At 38.9% G+C, this 24,037-nt stretch overlaps 2 protein-coding genes across 9 annotated transcripts in view; one reads left to right on the top strand and one right to left on the bottom strand.

Annotated features, from left to right (window-relative positions):
* POLK (DNA polymerase kappa) overlaps positions 1–17,380 on the bottom strand; it is a 34,623-nt gene extending 17,243 nt beyond the window's left edge. Inside the window, exons 1-5 of one of the 7 annotated variants that reach the window (XM_061369568.1) lie at positions 17,297–17,380; positions 9,992–10,170; positions 7,544–7,663; positions 1,313–1,465; positions 810–941 (exon numbers count right to left, since the gene is read on the bottom strand). In XM_061369568.1, the coding sequence (XP_061225552.1) occupies positions 810–941; positions 1,313–1,465; positions 7,544–7,663; positions 9,992–10,129 (543 nt within the window). In that variant the 5' untranslated portion in view covers positions 10,130–10,170; positions 17,297–17,380. Of the gene's footprint in view, positions 1–809; positions 942–1,312; positions 1,466–7,543; positions 7,664–9,991; positions 10,171–10,862; positions 11,556–16,830; positions 17,020–17,296 lie in introns of those variants that run through there. The other 6 variants (XM_061369565.1, XM_061369569.1, XM_061369567.1 and 3 more) reach the window with 6 other exon arrangements.
* Positions 17,381–17,586: 206 nt separating this feature from the next.
* The window catches only part of CERT1 (ceramide transporter 1), an 80,821-nt gene continuing 74,370 nt past the window's right edge, over positions 17,587–24,037 (top strand). Inside the window, exons 1-2 of one of the 2 annotated variants that reach the window (XM_061369573.1) lie at positions 17,587–18,038; positions 21,634–21,768. In XM_061369573.1, coding sequence (XP_061225557.1) covers positions 17,931–18,038; positions 21,634–21,768 — 243 coding nt within the window. In that variant the 5' untranslated portion in view covers positions 17,587–17,930. The remainder of the gene's footprint in view (positions 18,039–21,633; positions 21,769–24,037) is intronic. The other variant, XM_061369574.1, reaches the window with a different exon arrangement.

Raw genomic sequence — 24,037 nt, 5'->3', positions numbered from 1 at the left:
ATATGCCTTATTAAAATAGAAGTGAGAAAAATCAAATAGGATCAAAATTAGTAATTACCTTCATTTATGTAAACAGATTGAGGCTTCATAAGAATAAATAAATATTGGCATGTTACTGAAATCAGGAGGCTTGTGCCACGCATTAGCTTGATTTCAGGTTTACAGATTTTCTTCTTGTTAGCAGGATTTCAGGTAATCCTATGTATTTCTCCTGGCACTAAGTAAAATTAGTTCCATTAAAGCAAATTATTTATTTTCTCCTTAATTTTTTGCTGTTTGTTTCAAGTCCCTTCTTTTGAAACAAATGAATCTGCATTCAGAACTCACTAAAGCTCTTTGGTTCTCTCTCCAGTAATCAGCATTCAAAATAATGATCATGCATTGTATGAAATTATTATCTCAATTTTTCCTATGTGCTTTCCCAGTAATTAGACTATGCTCCATGGTTTTGAAGTTTTAAGAATAGTAAGGCTCAAGTGGTATCACTAGCTTACTACACAGTTCTTCAAATCTCTATGAGCATCAGTAATGATGCTCATAGATATTTGCATGCTTTTAATGAAGCATAACTTAAATCAAATAGCAAGATGGGTGAATGCAATGCTTTTCACCTCCTTTCTTTGTTTTGTTTTCAAAGCCACATCACTGAAGAGTTTAATATTTAAACTACTACTTTTCGTATTACCTAAAAGTTACGTACTGATAGACTCTAAAACCAAGTTCACAGTATCACAGTATGCTAGAGACTGGAAGGGACCTCAAAAGATCAAGTTCATTGACTTTTGGTTAGAGAGAACTTTTAGACTTACCTCTTTACTCACTTTGCTGTATTTTCCAAAGTTTAATGGTACTATAGTTAGATGCGGACATAGCCTTTTAGCAATAAATCCAGGCATGGCTGCACGTACACCAAATCTCCTAGCATGGTAATTTGAAGTAGACTTTGGAGAGATTAAACAAGTTTAGTGCTCAGTAATCAGGTTTTTCTTAAAGTTCAGTGTTAAATAATCAAATTGTATTATATATCTCCACAAAGAAAAAACTTGAAACACTGAGAATTTATATGCACCTCCTCCTACCATTCTTCAATCTGTTTACATCCATTACACTTTCGTCAGTACACTTTTTACCGAAAAATAAAATCCATCTTACATGGTCTAGTCTCAGAACCAATGTTCCCTCTATTATTTTTGTTAGTTTTCCACACAAATTTTTTCTATGTAACAGTGTCATATTGCATTATGATTGTATAATTTATTAGGCTTTAGATTCACGTAATTGATTTCTATATCAGCTTCACATTTGGCCATACCAACATACTCATTGATCCCACAGCTATAGGCTTTTCCTTCAGCTCTGGTTTGTCTCTCATCTCCACAGCTGCATAGAAGGCATCCATGTCAATGTGTACAATCGTATTGCTAAGGTTACGGCTCTGTTCCAGTTCTACCACAAGTTTGTCCACCTGAACAGAATAAAACAGTAATTGAAAAACAATCAGCCTGGCAGAAATGCAGTAGTACAGATGATCCTAGAAAATCAAATGCATCTGGCATGTAGTTAAAAAAACAAAACAAATGAGCAAACCTCACCAAATCAGCACCACCGAAAAGACCCATCCTCAACCAAGTTTCTGATAAAGCTTGCTCTCAGAACACTGCTGTTGCTGCAGCAAATGGTACAAAAAAACCCCAAAGTCCAAACCAAATGAAAAAAAACCCAACTAACTCAACAAACAGCAAAACCACACCTATGGAGGGGGAGAAAGGGTATATCACCTGACTAAGAAAGAAACTTTGTAAGACCACTGAATATGCAGCTTTTGCTACAGGATACAGGTTATTAAAAAAAAAAAAAGAAAAGAAAAAAAAAGAAAAAAAAAACCCCAAACACGCTTTCATGCTTTTCGAGAATTTCCAGTGCTCCTAAACCAAGCTACTACAGTTCAAAAAACCGGCCTAGACAGGCTAAGAGGAGGTCAACAGCTCACAGGGAATCTTGTCAGAAAAATAAGGTCTCAAACAAACAGGTTCATTTACTGCTAAGTAAACTAATCTTAATCCCTTTATAAAAATTCCTCAACATTTGTTACAGGAATCCATATCATACAAGGCTGGATTGCTAGGAAAAAATGCAAGATGAGTTTTCAAGGAAACCCCATGCATAAGGAGCACATTTCACTTGGAGTTAAACATGTATTGTCTGCTAGTAGGCAGTGAGCAATACTGCTGCTGCATTAGTTCCATGATGCTGTGAGGCAGAAGTCAAGCACACGGACATCTCCATGAACTACTTTAATTGGGCTTAATTTGCTTACATTCTTTTGCAAAAAGACTTGCAGATCATGTTTCTGAAATATCCTTCAAATGTGAATGAGTTATGAACTGTGTGACCAGAAAGTGTGAACGCATTATTTGGCAGGCAATTTTTGAAGTCCACTTATTTAAGAATTTAAGATGTCTGTGTTGGCAGTACTGCACAACATTCTGTAAGTGAAAGAGATAATTCAACAAATAGAAAAAAAAAGGAAAAAAAAAAAGAAAAAAAGAGGGAAAAAAAGGGGAAAAAAAAAAGGAAGAAAAAAAAGAGAAGCCCCCCCTCCCCCACCAAAGAGGCATAATAGAGCTCAAGAAATTTCAGTACTCTTTGTTCACAAGTACAAGGACACACACACATTAATGACATCAAGATACAATTACAGAAATGTCTCTGGATTGATCACAGTGGGTTTATGGTCCTGAAGAGGGACGTTTATGTGTAACTTGCATGGTTACTTGAAGACATTTTCTGTCTTTCTCCCCTCAACAGAGCTGATTAATAAAACCCACAAAACCCTTATCCAAAAACCCATGTTTAGACTCTTGAACCAAGGCAAATCGGTATGAATGTTCAAACTAAATCACCGAGTTACAATTTATGAATATTCTCTCTGTTTTGTTCCAAGTTGATTTGAGGGATGAAAGGCTAGAATGGGGCCTCAAACTAAGCTATTCCATGAAGAAGAACACAGTATGCTCCCTGAGGCCAAGAAAATTGGTTTAGACAAATTAAAAACACACGGGGAAAGCCATGCAAACAACAACAACAAAAACTGGGTAATTTACATCCTTTTAATTATGCTATTAATTCAGTAGGAGTCCAAGTCATACAGTAATAATGAAAAACATCCTTATTTTAAAATATACAGATAATTTTCAGGTTATTTTGAAACTCAAATTGCTTAACTAATTCTGTCAATTGCTTCTCTAGTTACATAACTTCTGCATTTCAACTGATCAAATTAAGAACAAACTTTTTTGCCTTTTCTCCCCAAATGTATCATCATACTTACTGATCAGTTAATGCACCTGAAGAATGAAGTAAAATTACGTAAACTATTCAGAAATACAAAAAGATAACTCTTCGGCAAAAGCAACTGATACAACAAGTTATATAGGCAAACAAAACATACCCAGACATACTCAGCAAATTTCAGGCACCTACAGATGTTTCCTTAGTAAGATTAGTCACAGAGTAATTTCTTAGAAGAAAGCTAGGCTGACAAGTTTTTAAAAGCTGCTCCCAATTTTTCCTTAAAGACAGAAAGAGATACTGAGACTTATCATTTCCTAGCCAGATGAAAAAAAAAACACCTAAAAAATACAAATTGTAACTTAATTCTGCTTCTAGTGACTTTCAAATGATCTAAAGAATAACCTCTTACTTTTTTTTTTATCTCATGATGCAAAATACAAGTTTTCTATCTTAAATTGCTTTGCCAAAGTAAGACAGAAAAGATCATACAATTTTTTTTTTGTATTTGTAAGAGCATCTGACAAGGTGAAGAGATAACAGTGATATAATTTTAAGTTAATAGTAACTACTTACAGAATAAACATCTGGGAAAAATCCACATGGATAAAAATAGCAAACATTGGTTCACAAATCTGGTAGCAGCTGGATACTTTTTAAAGCATTATTAACTACTGCTGAATTTCAAGCAATTCCACTCTGGACTACTGGAATAATCTAACTCTGTTACAGAAAACTTTTCCAAAATTAAGAATCACATGATCATGTACAGTATATCATTTCTCTTAAAATATAACAATGACATTCATTAGAAAAACTTCAAGCTACCTTTCAAATTTAAGATTATTTTAAAAACTCCAGCAAACAATCAAAAAAATCCCAAAGAAATATCTGTATGCATAAATGGCAGTTTTAAGAAGCTACATAAGCACTTTCTACTGTGCCAATATTTGCAAAAATCAATGGTGGTTAAGTGCTCTTCTTCAAAGAAGGCCTTCTAAAATAACCTGCTAAAAATGAAAAAGATCCTCACAAATTTCCTGGCGTATGTACATTCCAGCAGTGGTTTACCTTGCAGATTCTGCATTCTATTTATGTTACTGTTTCCACCATGAAACCAGCATTTTGCCCAATAAATCCAGTAAGCAGGGATCTTTTTGTTTATTTTTACATCAAGGGATCATTAGGACTGGAGGGGCCTCTGGAGATCATCTCGTCCAACCCTGCTGCCATGGCAGGGCCACCTAGAGCAGGTTACACAGGAATGCATCCAGGCGGGTTTTGAATGCCACCAGAGTGGGAGGCTCCACAACCTCCCTGGGCAGCCTGTTCCAGTACTCTGCCACACTCAGTGTAAAGTTCTTCCTCACAGAATCAAAGAATAGTTTGGGTTGGAAGGGACTTCCAAAGCTCATATAGTCCAATCCCCCTGCAATGAGCAGGGACAACCTGAACTAGATCAGGTTGCCCAGAACCACATCTGGCATGGTCTTAAGTATCTCCAGGGATATCACCACCTCTCTGGATAGCCTGTGCCAGTATTTTACTACCCTCATCATAAAGATTTTTTTCCTTGCACACAGCCTGAATCTCCTCTCTTTCAGTTTAAAACCATCACCCCTCATCCTCTTGCAACAGGCCCTGCTAAGAAGCCTCTCCCCATTTGGTTTTAATTTATGGCCATTGCTCCTTGTCCTGTCACTGAAGAGTCTGGCACCATCCTCCTGGCACCCACCTTTGAGATACTTACATGCATTAAATAGATGCCCTCTCAGTCTTCTCTTCTTCAGACTAAACAGGGCCAGCTCCTACAGTCTCTCCTCGTAACAGCCCTGATCATCTTTGTGGCCTCTGCTGGACCCTCTCCAGTAGCTCCTTGTCTTTCTTGTGCTGAGGAGCCCAGAACTACACACAGGACTCCAGATGTGGCCTCACTAGGGTCGAATAGAGGGACAGGATCACTTCCCTCAACCTGCTGGCTACACTCCTCCCAGTGCACCCCAGGTTACTGTTGGCCTTGCTGGCTGCAAGGGCACACTGCCAGCTGATAGTCAATTTATCATCTACCAATACTGCCAGGTCCCTTTCAGCCCAACTGCTCTCCAGTAGGTCAGCACCCAATCTGTACTGGTACTGACTCTTCTTTCTCTCCAGGTGCAGTGCCCTACACTTGCCCTTGTTGAACCTCGTTAGGTTTCTCTCCACCCAATTCTCCAGCCTATCAAGGTCCTGCTGAATGGCAGCATAGCCTTCATGTGTAGTAGCCACTCCCCCCAGCTTCATATCGTCAGCAAATCTTCAGCTTCTTCAAAGACCAACTTAGAGGAATCCCATGGCAGTGTGAATACCTCATACTAAAAATTTTAAGAAAACAAATTCTCTCATGGTATATCAGAAGGCAGAAATGAAAACAAGTTAACTCAGTAGACAAAATTAAACAAGAACAAAAGATAATGAGACCTGACTATATATCCAAAGACCTAGAGAAGCTGATTAAACAACACACAGCACATACTAAAAAAAAAAACAAGGCACACAAGACTTGCAGAATTAAAGGTGGAGATAATGACTTGGGAAAGAGTAGCTGGCAGGTGACAGGAAAAGGGAGAGGCATTCTGGATATCAGCCATAGACAGATAGACTGCTGGGCCAGGAGACTGGGGACTTCAGTGGGGACTCTGGGGGCACAATGATTGCTCTGGAAAGAGGACTGATGGAATCTGGGGATGTGGGACAAGACGACGAAAATCAAGGGTAGGACAAATTAAAAGAAAGGCACAGAGAGAGAGCAAAAGGGTCAGAACTTGCAATGAATAAATGAGGGCAACAGCAATCATGAACAAGAAGGATGCAACAGGAAGTTATCTTTTTCATGATTAAATGACTTAAAATCCACCCTAAAATAAAACAAAAAAAAAAACAACCCACAAACCCCCCCCCCCCAAACCCCAAACAAAAACAAACCCCAACCAAACAACAACCACAAAAAAAGCCCAAACCAACGAAAATCGAACAACAAACAAAACAATACTGAACAAGCAGAGACATAACTGATCCATGTTAATTTATTAACTAAAACAAGTTGAGGCATATATGCTTATAACCAACTTCCCAACTTGAAGCTTTCCTAAGCACAAATTTGATATACTGACATAATTTACAGAAGTAATTTGCAAATCTGCAATGAATGAAGAAAGATTGTACACCAAAACTCAGGACTTATAATCCTCACAAGAGCATTCAAAATTAATGGATGCGTTTAAATCTTCATGTGCTTCAGCTCCTCATCTACAAAACAAACTACACTGCTGGAGTACTGCAGTACTTTAAAGAATTCACACTGTGTGGTGTACAACATAGAGAAGGGTATGAGGAAGTTAGTAATTCTGCATTCAAGGCTGTGTTAGACTAGCATACAACAAATAAAGCTTAGGGCCACCTACTGAACAACGAAGACAACAGTAAATATTGAATAATTGCCCACTCAGCGCACACTGTATGCACTGTGTAGTGAATGAAGCAGGAAGCCTGTTAGGGAAAACCAGCAAGCAATCATGTAATTAAAGACTGAATCAGAGTACAAATGGAAAGAAATTAAGCTTCTACAAGCAACTTTAATTCTGTTGTGTCTAAGAATGTTTAGCATGCAGTCTTGGTGCCATTGTTTTCTCTCAACCACCTTTCATACACAGCAACGCTTTGGATGCTGTTATTTGGCTTTAGCATTTGAGAAGATAAACACCCTCTTATCCTTCTAGTTCAGGACACTTGTATTTCTTGTGACTGCTTGCCATGATGATTTTTTCATTAATTAGCATAAGTAAGAAATAAATTATATCCAGAAGAGTTGACAACTGTGATTCCCTTTCTCCCACTGCATGCCACTGAACACAAATATACGTATATTATACAAACTGAAAGTAAACTCAAGACTGGCATTAATAAGGTATTTAACAAAATGTTTACATAAACTGTGACAGCCCTATAAATAGAACAGACTTAGAAAAACAGGAATTACTTTGTTTTACTTATTCAGAGCACATTTCAGAATGATTTTACAATTTATTCTTGTAGCAAGTTTTTATTAAGATTACATCATGAAAATATTGTGCAGTTTTACTTCTGCGACTAACATCAAAATGGCAGTTAACACTGTACTTATTAACAGAATTTAATGCAATATAGTAGAACACACCAAAGTGTTTCTCATTCACCTTTTACTCCAAAAAGTTTTTATAAGATTAATTAGTACCTGCAGCTGTGCTTTCAAGAGCTGTTGTGTTGTAATTTTCTCTTTTAGCTGCATCATTTTTTCAATCCGTTGGTTAACTTGTTTATCTTTTTTAAGTTCATTTTCATAAAATCTAGAACCCTGGAAGAAAATTGCAAAAAAACTATGGTTTTTGTCTTTTCCTATGAATAACCACATCTGATCCTCAAATACAGAAAACATCAAACACAGTAAGGGTTTCTAATGCATACTTTGTATTTTCATGTAAATGATGCACAAGAGACACCAGTGGTGCTTTACATCTCCCTCCTCAAAAGACACGGATGTATTTCTCCTTCTCAGACACCCTATGCTCAGATGAGTACAAGAGACTATTTAGAGAACTTACTATGTTTATTGATTCTAACACTTGACCACAAAAATCTGAAATAGTCGCTAAAAGTCAAAGTATTCTTTGTAATACCTCCAAAATGAGTAAAAAAAGTAAAAATAAAAAAAAAAAAAGCATTTTGCCAGACTTCTGTATACTTTAACACACACAGAAATAAATAATGACATTGTAAAAGACAAATCCAATTATAACATTGAGTGTTTCATTGGCCATTTAAACTTGAAGGATACTGCAGAATTAGAAGCTATTTGGAAGACAGCGATGAAAAGCAAATGAGTACAAAAAAGCCCTCTCACTCTCAAGTATGTAATTACTCCTTCAAGAAAAGGAATGAAGAAAAGGAGATGTAATAAAAACATAAAAAGACAACAATCATGCAAAGACTGTATACGATTTCCTTCCTAACAAAGAAAAGAGGGCATACGATGAAATAGAAAAGAGGAAATAAAAGAGGAAAATAAAAACCAGGAAATAAAATATTTTTCTAACAATATCTAGTTAGCTTACAAGAGAAATAACATTTTCAGGAATAAGTAATGTCTTTTATTGAACTGTCTGAAATGTTGTTTATAAAAATCTGCAAAAGTGCCCAAATTTTTAGCTCTAAGCCTTTGGCTATCAAACCGTTGCAATGACAAGAATTCAGGCATAGTCAAATAAGAATCAGGCATAAATATAAAAAGCAACAATATCCACTTTTAAAATAATGATAACAAGGATGAATAGCAAGACTGTAACGAGTCATGTCTCTCTGCTTAGAAGTCTCTAATTGTAACAAACTATTGTATGTTTTCTTTCAATATCAGGCATGCATTTCACCTTCCCTCAAATGTGACTTATCAAGGCTGACTGAAAGAAGTCAGTACCAAACTATTGGTGTGTGAATCAGCCCAATACTTAAGACTCTCATTAAGCTTTGGGGTTCTTTAAATTTCTTGCAGTATATTACAGTTAAAAAGCTATAAAATCTTGCAGTAATACAATTATGGGTAGTGTTTGTAGGTGTAATTTTGAAGACTAAAGAAAAGGTTAAGAAAAAGAATCAACACTTCTTTTCAGATTTCTTGAGCTACATCTGTTATATTCTTTTGCCTTTTTTCACAGAAATGTATTTCTGACACATAGATAGATGCCTGTGTATCAGTTTTGAAAGCCTATTTTATAATTCATTCTATTACACAACAGGAAATGAAACAGTAGCTGTTCTGACAAAACGATTTATCCAAATATCGTTATTAGGGATATGTCTGACAAAGCACTGTATTTTCAAGAAAAAGCAAACAGAATATGTAAAAGAAACATCTGATCAACAAGGGGCTCAACAGCATATGAAGTATCAAAGTGAAAATGCAAGTAGAAAATAAAGGCTGCCAAATAAAAGCTCTTTATAGTATGTTTTCTGCTCCCTGCACCCCCCCAACTTACCACACAGCAACAGCAGTTAACACAGAATTCATGAGCAAAACATCAACCAGATAGCCCAGAGCCTAAGCAGCAGCAAGTGGAATATACACTTGTGGAAGGAAAAGTAAAAAAAACCCAGAGATGCTCAAATAAAGTAAAGACTCTCCAAGAACAAGAGGACTAATATTCCAGTGCTTTGTGGGGGCCTCTGTGGATCTTTTGGTACAAAGTTGCACACCACTGGCCACCTCTCTTGAATACTGAGAGGACAGTCAAGAAGAGAGGTAGTGAACACAAAGAAATTCTACTGAAGGGACGTGAAAAACCTGACCATATCAAATTTAGAAGTTATAGGAAGGTGACCAATAAAGGTATATCTGCTTGACTGATTAATGATGGGACAGGCAAAAGGGACAATACTGTGATATTTATGCACTACTTCGGGCAAAAGGGGAGTATTTGAAGACGTATTCAGTTGTGTTCCTTCATGTCCCAGTGAATGAATCCTTATGGTAGTTCTATAGTCTTTCTCCTACTTCCCCACACGTGCATTTCCTCTTAGGAGATGCCCTCCATTTACTCCATGTGGGGGATAACATTTGAAGAAGGGAGGAAGAGGACCGTATGATACTGGACAATGGATAAAGCAGCAGGAAAAGAGTAAGCAAACCAACCTTAGTAGCTTCCATGATAATTTTATTGATTTTCTCTTTATCCAAACCTTGCATTCCAGCTTTGTTATCATTGAGGCCCATTCTGAGTAGAACTCCATCATTGCAAGAGCTATTGCAAGCTTTTTTTGTGTCACTCATCGTACTTCTTGAAAACAAGTACCTCTTTTAAGACTTAACACCTGGAGGGGGAGGGAGGAAGAACAAAAAAATAAATAAAAATAATGAAATCATACATTTGTTTCCAAGTTCCAGTTGAACAATAGGAAAAAAAAAACCCTTATGGAATGAATTTGTAATATTTATTGAATAAGTATTTTATCCATTTTCAGACAGTAACATCACAAAGACCTGTATTCCTGTAAAGTGGTTGACCTGTTACTGTCACTATATAAAGCCACCTGTAACTCTTGTCAGTGTTTGCACAGAGTAAAACTTTATTTTTTTATATTAAGCTAGAAATACACTTTTTTAAAAGCTCCCTTACAGAAATAAATGAGCACCATCTTCTTCTGGAAAAAGCCAGTACCTACACATGCACATGAGAGTTATGGCTGTATATTACCGTGCATGATGAAACAATACTGTCTTAAACATGAAATACTGCTCACTAGATTATTACATTAAAAGAAACTGAATTATTCTTAAACTGCAGAAGGCCATTGTTCATTCAGTCCCCATTCCTGCTTGATACAGGCCGTAGTCTCTTTCCCACTAATTTCTATCTCAAATTCAAAACTTCGACACTAAAAATCTCATCTTTTAGAAACAGACGGCTTCAATTACAAGTTTTGAATGAAATACTATTGTTTAATCCAGTGTAAGATTAATGCATTCTTTTTTCCATTAATGGTATCCAACTAACATAACTTACCAAGCCCCTATTACTCAATTACTGTCATCAGTAAGTTCTTACAAGTGCAGGTACTTATGATATGGGAACTTCTAACATATTTCCTTGTTGCTTATGAAAATCAATAGCTAAATCCTTTGATAGACTTTAATTATATGGTAAACTGTCTAGTTACTAAATTGATTAAAATAAAAAACAAAACCCAAATCCCTAAATTAAGCTAACTTTACCCTTTATGGCATGAACCTGTAGTCTTATTTTTGCCAGATTAAAACAAGCAGAAAATGTGATACTGGCACAGATTACTTAACATGTATTTGTTACTGGGAAAGCATATAGAAAGAATTTCTTCCTATCCCAAGTTGCTGACTCATAAACCATTTCAGCTTTACTGGCATGCAGGAAGCACATTCACCCCTAAACTTTCCCTTCAAGCTACTGCCTTTGACAGGAGCACTCCCTGTTGGAAGAGCCACAGCCTTCCAAGTACACACAGCAGCTTTATTAATTAACCACAAATTACACAAACCTGAGAGTGTAACATTTTTTTCTTTAAATGCCACTTTCCAACTCCAGGACTTAACTGGGCCTCATTAGCAACCAAACTGGAGGTCAGTATCTATTTTTGCATTTAGAGATGATTTTTGCTATTGAAAAACTACATGGGTGACTTTTTAAAAATAATGGCAATTATATTTTCCTGAAGATCTCCTGAAACATACTACCCAACTGAAGTCAAGATATTAAAGAAACCCATCTTTAAAAAACATTCTAACAAAAATATCCCAACTTTAAATATATTCTATTAATTCAGATTATTTATGATGACTTCTGAAGATGCAAGATCCCTTGTGTTTATCTCCAGCTTGTATTTCAAAGAACAGAACGTGATGTAAAGACCAGAACTCCTCTTGACCCTTTAGCAGCACTTAAGCTCCTATAATGGCAATTAGAAAAGGGAATGGCTTCATAGCTTTTACATGTACCTATAAAGTAAAGCCATGATGACAAATATTTTCATGATTTTTTCACTTACAGTAAGAGAATCTCGTACAGTTAACATACACATTTACCATAACTTGAATCAAATGAAGCAGCACTGCATCCCAAGTTTCATCTCAAGCTTGTAAGCACCCCCATATCAATAAGTCCACAATAATTCCATTGTTACTGGCAGCCTCTGGTAAATAACGGGCACAATTCCCAATAAATACTTTACTCAGGGTAAATGCCCCTGCACCATCTCCCTAGTTCTTTCATCACTCTTTCCCTTCAAGAAGCTTGAATGAACACAAGACTGCTTCTATTTCCTATTCCAATGTTCACAACATTTTTTAGGCACATCCTGAGTGTGTCCTTATCTCTAGCGTACACAAATCTTTCCCCCTTATTCAGTTCATTCTTAAAGGCTCAGTTTCATAGAAGAGGCTTTAAACACTATTTCATGTCAGTCAAAAACCTTCCCTATCACACTGTTACACACTGAGCAAGAAAAAAATTTACCATGATGATACCAGTGATGGGAAAAAAAAAATTGTTTCTAAAAACTCTCACAAATGGTGGTCTCCTAATGGAATTTATCTTTCCAGCTTCCTTTGTGGAACAAAATATGTTGCTAGTACCAGCTGATAAAGTGTGTATCACTGTCAGATAAAACCAGTGGATCATCTGCCATACACAAAATGGCAATGGAAATATTCAAAAGAAATTAAGTAGAAGCACAGGTTTGAAACACAATGCAAAAGGTGAACCAAAATGTCAGTGTAGAAACTAGTAAGGACTTAAAGTAGTACCATTTTAATGGAAAACAGACCTAGAGAAAACACTTATCTTGTGGCGACACAATGTTACAAAATTTTTGCTGTAACAACTTGGAAAAAGTGGGTAAAGCTTTATAGTCTAATGAAGCACTAACTCAGAACAGTCCAGACAAAAAGTGACACATTTTTGGCATGCAGTCATCTCAAGAAGATGCTGTAAGATGAGCTGTTTCCTCTAACAGAACATGTTACATCTCTCTCAGCATGACACTGAGTAAGTATGGTGTGAAATGAGAGAAGTCTGTGAAGTCAGGCTACAATTAAATACTAACCTATTATTTTTCTGACTTGGGAACGGGGGGAGGGTAGCAGGTAGCATTCTTGTCTATAAGTGGAGGAGGTAACTTTCAAGTTGCTACTGGAAGGACTTCTAAAATTAAAGACAAAGACTTTGGCAGTGGATACCAACAGTTAAAGCAAAGCAAAAACGTGGAACAGAAACACAGAATAACATTACTGGGTAGGAAGCTTTGTTACATGGAAAGCTCATAAACTCTTACTGTAAGTGAATGAAAATACTCCTGTGCAGAAATGAAAATCACATGTACAAAAACCATACCTCACAATTAATCATGAAATAATTTATCTATTTCATTATTTTTTACCAAGCATTGAGAAATACTTCAAGAATAAAGGACTGAAGACTGAACAAACAAGCCAAGCAGACTGTTCCAAAAGTAACTCTCAATCCCAACTTTTCAAATATTTCCCTTGTGCTGGAAATTATTAGAACTGGAAAGCACATCACAGGCTACCTAGAACCAAAGCCTCTGGGTACAACTGAAACAGTAAGTAATAAATACAAGAGACCATATGAGATCTTCCTAAAAAGGCCACAATTCATCTAAATCTACATTTTAATGAACACCACTTTGGTTTTACTCCCAATTGCTGATTGAACTGGCGGCCACGTAGCTACACTTCTTACTCCACTCACTGCACAGACGTATCTTCATGTAGGCCATGCATGCAACTCAGAAGAGTCACCACTGTGAAAGATCTAAAACCTAGCTAACACACTTTAGTATAACAATTCATGTACCAATAGTCAGGCCATTTGATCCATGCATTTTCCACAAATGCACTGCTTTATTTCTTGATTTTTTTAAAAAAGAAAATCATATATTCAACAAACTAGGAAAATTCAACTCAGCTAGAATATTTTTAACACTTCTGATATTTAAAAGGTTACAGTACAAACTGCAGTAGTGCACTTAATTTCATGCTACTTAATTTATCCATTACTTGGATAATGCTTTATCACAAAAGAGTAACATCACATACTTTCTGAGAGGAAGTGCACCTGTCTTTTCTGAATGTTAATTTGGCAAGGGAACATTCTGGTTGACAGGATCAGATTTAACAAACTCCTTAAGTCTTATTTCCTTGTAAAAACATGCTCTTCCGATAATGATTTATGTATATCAGCTGCTCTCAAGTCTCTCCTTCTCACCAGCATAAACTACCAACAAAGACAAACGTGTAAGCAAGCACCTCAGATAGTCCTTCTGAACTACCTGCTCGATTCTTTTCAGCTACAGGGTTTCCAAATAGTGCAGAGAAGAGGACTCCTGTCAGTTTTAATTCTGTACTGATTTACAAGAAAATAAACTGGCAAGAGGAACTGCATGTTACTAGCATCTACTACTCACAGTGTTAACCACCTAGGCTGCCTACTAGTGCATTCAAAACTGCTACTGTTTCACTATTCTATCTCTCAATATAAAATGTAGCTCCCTAGAAAACAGAATCTTCTAAGAAACTTCTGTTTTAACAAATGTAGTAAACCAAGGTACACAATAAATTAATACTGAATGGAAAACAGGGTGAGGATTAACAGAAGCAAAAGTTTCAAGTCCAAGCTGACACAGCCCAATACGACTGTTTTTCAAGCAGCAGCTGACTCAGGTTTTTACAAAAACACAGATCCCACACAAGTACCTAGAATTAGCCTTCAAAAAAACACAACCCTAGAATGAAGTCTTTTCTGACCTCATTGGCTTTCAGATACAACAAATTACAGACAATTCAATCCTTTTAAAAAGTAATTCATACTGCAAAGTGAACCGATAATAGAGACTGCTTGACATAGTTCATCAAAATATGTATTTTACACCGTTCAAACTGAATAATTCTTTGCTTATGTGAAAAGCAACCCAAGTGAAAGAAGTAGCCATTATCAATTTTCTGTAGGCAAGAGGCAGCACAATTCTGCTCCAAATCCTGCTTTCAGCTTCTGTCTAAAATGTCTTTGTCTTTTAAAACTTCAAAGTTAATCCAGAGGGGAAAGTACTCTGGTATCTTCTGTCTATATTCAGCATCTTACAAGAACTTTTAACCTGGAAGACCTATCTCAAGTTTCTAACCAAGTTTTCCTAGTAATTCCAGCTTACTGAAAACATGTTTTAGCAGCTTAATCCATGAATAAGGAGCTGAACAATTATTAACAACATTCATCAGTAAAAGCTGCAGCAGAAGTAGTGTAGTTATCTGCAACCTTATTTTTAAAGATATGTGCTTATTGCCAATGTATTAATAAGCAGTAGTAATATTCTGGTTTGGGATTTTCTTTGTCTTTTGGGTTTTGGGGGGGACTTTTTTTCTTTTCCTTTTTTTTTTTTTTTTTTACTTGGAAGAAAAACCCTAATACAGCAATTCTCAAAGACAATTTTTGCCTTTTGAAAGACAAAATCTGTGGGGAAAAAGTCTGAATGATTTGTATCTCAGAACTTATATTATTAGGCAATATGCTATGACATAAAAGAAAGCTCCTTCATTTTCTTAGGAAAAAGAGTCTGTAACCACAAACATATCCAGAAGCATGAACATACTAGAAAATGTGTTTTACTAACAGACAGTGAACACACTAAGCCAGAAGGTGCAATATTTGAAATAAGAAGTACAATACAGATGCTGAAAAAAATCAGGTATTTAACAAGCTACCTGCTTCATGATGCTTAAGACTGACATCTTTAGAACTACATACACACACAAAAAAAAAGCCACAACAAAAAACACCAAAAAAATCCCCATTTTTGTATTACAAGTAGTGTATCAGCAATACAGAACAACACTATCCGTTCTACTATTCTAACAAAATTGATGACTATTTTTATGCAGTAATTTGTAAACTTCTTGCAATCTCTAAGACACCAGAAGAAGCATGTATCAAGTAGAGGGGCTTGTGATAAAAGAACAAACACAGCAATGAAAAGAACTGGAACTAATCTAAGAGTCCTAGGCTGAAAACATGACAGCTTGTGGCTATGACTGTCACAGCCAAAACGATTTGTTCAGACATGTCTCTTCAAGTCCTGCTCTTGGTCAGTATAGAGAAGTTCATCAGAGTGTAATGCGGAAGACATGACCAGCTTTACAGGTGATACTCCTGAATTTTATCAACATACTGCAAAGAACTATGAATTATTCTTGTACGTATCAATATATACAAAACTGTCACTCTGCTTGCCTAACAAAAGCACCACGTTGCAACAGCCACTAAACAAGTATCTTGCTTGGTTTCCTTCCAAGCAGCTGGTTAATCAAAAAACATTTTTCAATAATTTTTCATAATTTTTTTCTAAACATAGCACCCACAACAGACTCACAGCCAACATTTTTCTGTGCATTCCAGTGATGACACAAATATTAAGACGTCTGTGATTATTCTTTATTTCTAACTGCTTAGGAAAAATGATGTTACTTCATCAGGCACTCTCCGTTTATTGCAAATATCTTTATACCAGAAACACTGAGCTGATGCTATTATCTAACTTTCAGCTGCTATATATAATGCACATAATAGCTGTGTCAATGTCAAAAGCTCTTTCAAAACCCATAATGAACCCTCAAGTGGAAATCGGCAAGCAGGATAACATTGGAAAATTACGCAATTATTTGTCATAAGGACGAAGTCCGAAAAAATGCAATGCTACAGCATTACTCTTGCGACACAACCAACTGAAGCTTCTGCAACAAACGATACTTAACACGTAAGTTGTAAAGTAACACGTCCAACTAGCTTTTCTTTTTTCCTCCTTCTGCAAATATTTCTCTAATCATAAATATCGGGAACTACACTTATTTCAGACCTACGCCTGAAGAAAGAGAAACCGTTTCGGTCCCTAAACTACGAAACGTTGGGCAAAGGAGACTCCGGACAGCGCTACCTCACAGCCGAGGCAGGCCGCTGACCGCCCCTTGCCGCTCCGCTCACCATACGCTTTTGGGCACAGAGCTACCCCGCCGGCGGGAAGGAGTGGGCTGCCGATCACTATACCTAACCACGATCGCTGCCACCTGCACGACGACGGCCTCCATCAGCAGCCCCGAGTACCGCTGCCACCCCCGCGCAGTAGGCAGAGATTCGCTCCCCGCGCAAGGGCGGCCCGCCCCGCTCACGCTTCTCCCGAGAGTTGGCAGCGCCTCCCGCCCCTTCCTGCAGCCTCCCCAGCCACCATTTTTGTTAAGGGAAAGCCCCCAGCCCTAGCGATTTGAGGCAAGGAAGAGAAAGCCACCACTCATGCTAGAAAGCAAGCAGAGCTAGACACCTCACCTCCCTAAAGAAAGAGCCCTCCCTCACCCCGCAAAAAAATCACGCGAGCATCACCCCAAGCAGCACCACTGAGTCCCCACCTCACCGGAGGCACGGAGGCGACACCCGCCGGTAGCGCCACAGAAACGACGAAACCAAGATGGCAGCCGCCTGCCGACTAGAGCGAGTCAAGGAGGTGGCCACCTCAGCAGACTACATCTCCCAGCACGCCTTGCTGAACCTGCGAGTGCCAAAAACTAGCTTTCCCGAGAGACAGCGGCGGCGCTGACTGCTGCGTGAGGCAAGACTACTGCTGTCGCCAGACCGGCCGAAGGGGTTGGGCGGAGGGCGGGGCGAGCTGGTAAATAGTGGCACCGAGCACCCGCCTCGCATAAAATGGCGGCGGCAGGAGGGGTGGATGTTTGAGTAGGGCGTGCAGCAGGCGGACGCGCGCTCGCTCCTCCTCCCCTCGCCACCTCTATGTTGTGACTCTTTCCGCGGGCAAGGGCTGCGGAGCTACGGGGAGAGGGAAGCCTGAGCCTGCGTGTCTTTGCGCCGCCCGCCCGGTCGCTGGCAGGGGCGGGCGTGCGACGCTGGTGGCATCGCGGACGCGGAGCGGTGCCGCTCAGGGGAGCCTGCAGCTCCCGTGCCTTCGGCAGGAGGAAGATAAAGCTGCTGTGGGCGGGGGCCGCTTCGGCTCTTTCGTGCTCGGCGGTGGCTGCAGATCGGGTCTCCATGTCGGACAACCAGAGCTGGACAAGTTGTGCCGACAACCAGTCCTCCGGCTCTGAGGAGGACCCTGAGACCGAGCTGCAGGTTGAGTTCTGCGGGGTGCTCAGCAAGGTAAACCGCCTCTCTCCCCCGCCGCGGCCTCTCGCTTCCCCTCTCCGCACCCTGGCCCCGCCTCACTTCGTGGCTGGCCGGAGGCTGGCAGCCTCTTCTGCTTGTCTCCTGCCCGCCCCGGAGGATCGGGCCGAGGGGCCTTGAGGAGCGGCCGGGTTGCTCCACGGGAGGCGCTGGCACGGCTGGGGCAGCCGCCACCTGACACTGGGGAGCCTGCCAGGCAGCCCCTGCGGCGCCCGGCGCCACCCGCCCGCGCCCCCTCCCTCAGCCGCGGGCGCCGGCACATCCCCGCGGCCGGGCTCCCCGCCTGTGCGCAGCTGCCGCTCGTCCCTCCCCACCCCGGGAGGAAGATCTGTTTCGGGGGAGCGCCACGGGCGCGGCTTCATCTCGGCCGGACGGCGGGGGAAGGTGTTGTTTGCCGCCCGGCCTGGAGGTCCCAGCCGCCTCCCGCCCCTGATCGGCACCCGTTGGCTGCCTAGCGTGAGGTTCCGGAGAGTCGGGCTAGGAGGACGCGGCCCGGGTGCGCCGGGGGAGGGCGTCTTCGCTGCGCCTCGGGCTTCTGGCCGGAGCCGGCTGCGGGCCCGCGTGCGAGCAGGGGCCGCGGCACCATGCTCGCTTTCCAGGAGCTCCCTGAAGGCGCAGCCTGTGGTCGCTTCCCAGGAGCGGACACCGGCACAGGAACGGCACAGGCTTTAGTTCAAGTATCGAAGCAGAGAGATAAAATACTGCTGTAGCAAGGGATACGGGAGGTGGGGATGAGCAGAAGGAAAATGGCCCTGAAACTTGTTTCTCCTCTTAAAACGGAAAGCAATGTTTTACTTTTTAATCACAGAAAGTAAGAGGACTTGCAAGTATGTATTAGGTGCTACTGGGAAATTTTGGTTTTAGGAGTACTTTGCAGTTCAATGTTAAATTACTAAATTAGAACTCCGATTTTTTTTAATTATTGCAGAGAGTACGTTCACAATAAGGTTGAAATAGCTTTAGGATTAAAGCTTTATGCTTCGATTTTTTTCTCATGCTCTCGTGATAAGACTGAACATAAGCCAGCATAGAAGGCACAGGTCACAGGATACAGAGATTGTGAACCGGCCCTGGATGCTGAGGAAACAGCTGTAACAGGGCTAGCAGCCTGCTTTTTGTGAGGGTCAGTGAACTTCTTTCAGCCTGAAAACGCTAACACCAGAAATGAGAGGGACGGTTAGAAGTGTCTTGGTTTTCATTTGGAAGATCTTATCTTCTAATAGTGAATGGGAGAGAGAGAATGGGATGGATGTGAGATGTTAGAGCAGTTAAAACATGACGTTTTGGTTTGCTGTATTTTTCTCCAGTTGAAAATTTTTTCTCTGATTAGATGCTTTTGTCATTAGAAGGGATGTAATTTGTGGGGTGTAACTGATTTCTATGATGGCAAACTAAATAAAGTCCAGGTGCTATTTCTTCCTGGCATAGCAGGTGAAGATGTGGCTCCTGAGATTCTGAAGTTAGGTATGTGAAAACTTTTTATTTTTCTGAATGATAATGTTGAGTGTAGTTGATGCCTTTACTTGTGAGAACATGGAATGTAATCCAAATAGTCAAGTATGGTGGAGCCTGTGAATATGCTGAGGGATAAGTTTACCTTTTATTAATTGCTGCCTTGGCAATACCTGGAACAAACTAATTGAAGTGGTAGCATATCAAACTTTCTAGTAAGGAAATACCTATTTTTAATAACTTACTGTCTATAATAAAAATCCAATGCTTGTAGTTCTCTGTGCTTAGTAGTGTTTCATTTGTTCTGCCCTTTAGTAAAGAGAAGCTTTGAAGGAAATAGAGTAACATGGTAAGAGAAGCATATTAGAAGTATGTCTTACTGGTCTTTCTAGGTATTTCAGAACAGAATTTTTCCTGTTGTATTTCCTGCTAAAGGTTTTAAGGTGGATATGAAGAAAGAATTTTAATGTGGAATACACTTTCTTGAAGTACAGGAATCTAGCTGTTGGAAAAAAGTGGGAAGTGTTTTGTTTTTTGTCAAAAGCTTGTGCCTATTCAATACACTTTAAGGAACCTATTAATTCATGGCACATTTTGATTGCAACAACAAGCACTGATTGCAACAGCAAATGCAAGATTGACTGCTATATTTATCTCACTTAACTCTGTCAAAGAAGGGAATGTGCTTTCCTCCCTGTCCCTTGCTCTTTTGCCCGATATAACTTTGAACTCTTGCCTTTCGCATCTGGGAGGAGTTGGGAATGTGAGAGATGAGGAAGGAGGAAGGCAGGAAATAATAAACCTCCAGGCCTGCTTGTGCTACCGTTCATGTACTGAGCATAGCTGAGGCTTTGTTTAAGAAATACTGAATTTAGCAATTTCATGTATTAAGAGATCAAAAAGGGCTTTGTCCTGGAAGAGCAAATCAGTGTCTCACCTATGCTTGAACATTATCAGGAGTTTCTCATTTATAGAATTTGTTTTACTTAGACCTGTTGTTATTACTAGAGTTAACACGTAGTTATGGGACATGTATTAACTAGTATGTGCAATATAATGTGGACATAAGACTGTTAATCTTCTCCATTTATATATTTTTATATCTATTGCAAAATGATGAATAATGATTAGATTTAAATGCTAAAAAAGAGCTTCTTTCTCAGAGCTTTTGGTAAAAGAACATTTGTCATGATCAAATAAATGCTTGTGTGATAAAATTAATTTTTGTGCTTTTGTTTTTTTTTAACCTAATTTATGTTTTTTTGCACTGTGATTGAAGATCAAGCACCAGTTTATAATTGGAGTTACAGAACAGGCCTGATACTCTGTCAGTGTTGTTTGATTGTGCAGAGTGCAGTTGGGAAGATGTTGCAAATACAAGATCAATAAACACAGCTTCAGGTTACTCCTTACTATTATATTTGTAGGGTGAATCCAGGAGTTGTTCCTGGGATATTTATTTTATTCCATGTGTGAATGTGAAGTCCTTAAAAAAAAATCTGAATAGCAGAAGGATGATTGGAATGTCTGCTGATAGGCTGTTATCATCTTACTGAGAAAATGGTTAGGAATTAAAACCTAAAGCACTGTCTATGGGGAATATTAAATTGGTAAAGAACTGATTACTCCAGTCACTCCAATAGTTATCTATTATACTGGTGGGTAATAGAATGTTTGTATTTATATGAAAAGAGCTAAATACCTAAGTAAAATATTTTTTATAGAAATTAACTTTTATATAAAATAAATCAACAAAATTATTTCACTTAAGTTTGGCTTTAGGTCTAACTTCAGATTTTAAGTTGAGTGGCGAAACTCATCTTTTCCACAATTTGTGTTATCAGTATGTTTATTTCTATTATTTTAAATGGCCTTGGCAATGCAGTTGTAGTCAAATCGTCTGTTACATTATTTGTTCGAAACAACTTGGTTTTAGTACCATTAGGAGTTCATAAGCTCTGAGAAGAATAAGGTTCTCAATTGGGAAGAACTTATAAAAATAAATTGCTTTTTTGTTCTGCTGATGCTGGAAAGCCTGAGAAACATCAGCCACATTGGTTTGTATTGTTATTTTTCTATTAGCTGATCTTCGGAATTTTTTTCTTCTTTTTTTTTGCAGTGGACCAACTACATTCATGGATGGCAGGATCGATGGGTAGTTCTGAAAAGCAGCACACTCAGTTATTATAAGTCTGAAGATGAAAAGGAGTATGGCTGTAGAGGTTCCATCTGTCTGAGCAAAGCTGTGATTACAGTAAGTGGTGTTTTATTATTGCTATCTTTTCACGTTTTGAGGTGTTACATATTTGTAGGTAATGTCTGGTCAAGGCAAATGTGGGTATGGCAAATTCTGTCAGGTCAGCTGTAATGAAGGTTAGTGGTATCAGTGGAACACTGTGGAGCAGGACTAGGAGTTCCCAATAAGAAAATAAGCTGTTCTCATCTGTGGCTTCGGTAAGTACCTTTTAATCTCTCATGTTAGAGGTTTCTGTGGGTAGGGATACAGTTTGCCTCTGAAGGCTGCAAAGTTTTTCCAGGGGTCAGCCTAAGGCTCTGCCACAACTTTTCAGAAGATGTACCATTTGTCACAGTCTTTGCAGTAGCGACAGAGGGGAGTAGTAGTTCTTTGGCTGTACTTTCTGAACATGACTCTGTAGAACATTTCCAAAAGAAAATGATCTACTACTTGCTTCCTCCTCTGAACAAGTTAATATGTTGCTGGTTTTGTATAATGCTAAAAGATCCTCTATTGTGCTACTAAGAGTAAAGAACCTAAATACAGACAAAATCTCCTAAAGATGAATTAGCCTTGAAAGATAAAGAAAAAAACCTTTTCTTTGTGACTTTCAGAATTATGTATTAATTATGACTAATGTTTGCCAAAAAACATGCTGTAGCTTTTCTGTGTTACTAAACAGCCAGTCCAGCTTTGTGAATTAGGGAAAAATAGCTGGACTTCTTTGTAGCACACAAGTTCCCGGAACAGTACTACGAAATCTTACTATTTATGTTCACTATACTACTGTAAGTTTGGTATCAAAGTCTCCTTGATCTTGCTGATCCAGACTCAGGCATAGGAACTACCTCTCTGATAACCTGGTGTATTTCAGTAAGTTTTCCTTCAGTACAAAGCAGAATATGGGTTGTATGAGATGGAGGTGAGTACTGTTATGTTTCCTTATAGGAAAGGGTGGTTGGATTTTCATGAAGCTTTCTTTTAGTCACTCACGTATGCACGTTTGGTTTCAACAGGCAATGTAATGATTTTCTGTATGTAATTAATGCTACTAGTAGTATGGGATGTTCATGTTTTGTTGATGTATAAATTTGGAAAGCTGCTGTCACTGAGTCTTACTGTACTTCCAGCAATGAAGATCAGCCTGGTGATAAGTCATAGTATTGAGATGTGAGTGTTGTATTCAGAAAGCCACAGTTGCTTCTGCTCTTGTTTTGTAAGTCCTATCACATTTGGCAGAGATTGGTAAACAGACAACTCTACAGGGATATTTTATGAGATGTTCATCTCCCCTTTTTTTCATGAGAGGAAAAGTAGTTAAACTAGGTTGTTAGAATAGCTTTCTCAGGTATTTCAAGTATAGAATTATAATGCCATCTGTCCAAAACAGGTATGTTCCTGTGATGGTAGTCTTTAATTGAATGAAAAAGGTGGGGTTTGATTGGACTAATTGCCATATTAATCACTGGGACTGTAAAGAACTGAATTTTCTAGAACAGAGGACTAAAGTATGAATCTTGTATAGTGCTGGACTAGATCAAGTACCAAACTATCAAGAACTGGCCAAGCAAATGTAGTTATGGGGGCAGACGATGAAAATCAATACATGATGTTGAGTTGCTTTTAGCCAGATAAGGCAAAACACCTCAAAGGTGTTTGTTTGATTTAGAGCAGAGTGGAGGCTTGAACTCAGGTTAAAAGTTCTGCAGTCTGCTAGGTGGTCAAGGAATGAAGAGGAATTTTGGGTATTATAAACAGTTTGTATAAGTGCAAATTTAAACTTGCTAATCTACCCTGGACTTCGTAAATTACTGCTGTAGTTGGTTGTCAATGCCAGGTGGTGTTTATTAAAGATTATTACTGTAAAGGTTTTTAGTTCTTTCATTCCTGAAATAAAAATTTCAGTGATGACCTCTGTGTCTGTGATTAGGAGTTGATGTAGCAGTCCTGTAGTGGTGGATTCATGGTTTTCAGTTTGGGATTTGAAAGGTCTAGGGTCTGTCATTAAAACAACAAACAAAATGCTCTGTAGAGCTGGAAGTCCAACTTCCAGGCAAACTGCTTTGAGCTTGTACTGTCTTTGCCATGGTTGCTGTGTTGGTTCTGATAGTGTTGCTTTTGTACAGAGTGACTTGCACCGACTTATGCAGTCACAGTGTGACTTCAGCTGGAAGGGAAATCTTGAGGGCATCTGTTGTGCCTCCCCTCCCCCCATGCCCAAACATTTTCATGGAAAGGCCAGCACTAATTTAATCCTGGTGGTAGTTTATATTAATAGATTTCCAAT

This window comes from Neopsephotus bourkii, unplaced genomic scaffold (assembly GCF_033783945.1).
Source record: "Neopsephotus bourkii isolate Nb327-2 ecotype Australia unplaced genomic scaffold, CSIRO-AGI_Nbou_v1 NB_1507, whole genome shotgun sequence".
Taxonomy (NCBI): domain Eukaryota; kingdom Metazoa; phylum Chordata; class Aves; order Psittaciformes; family Psittacidae; genus Neopsephotus; species Neopsephotus bourkii.
The sequence above is the reverse complement of the archived record's forward strand: the minus strand, read 5'-3'. Positions and strand labels throughout refer to the sequence as shown.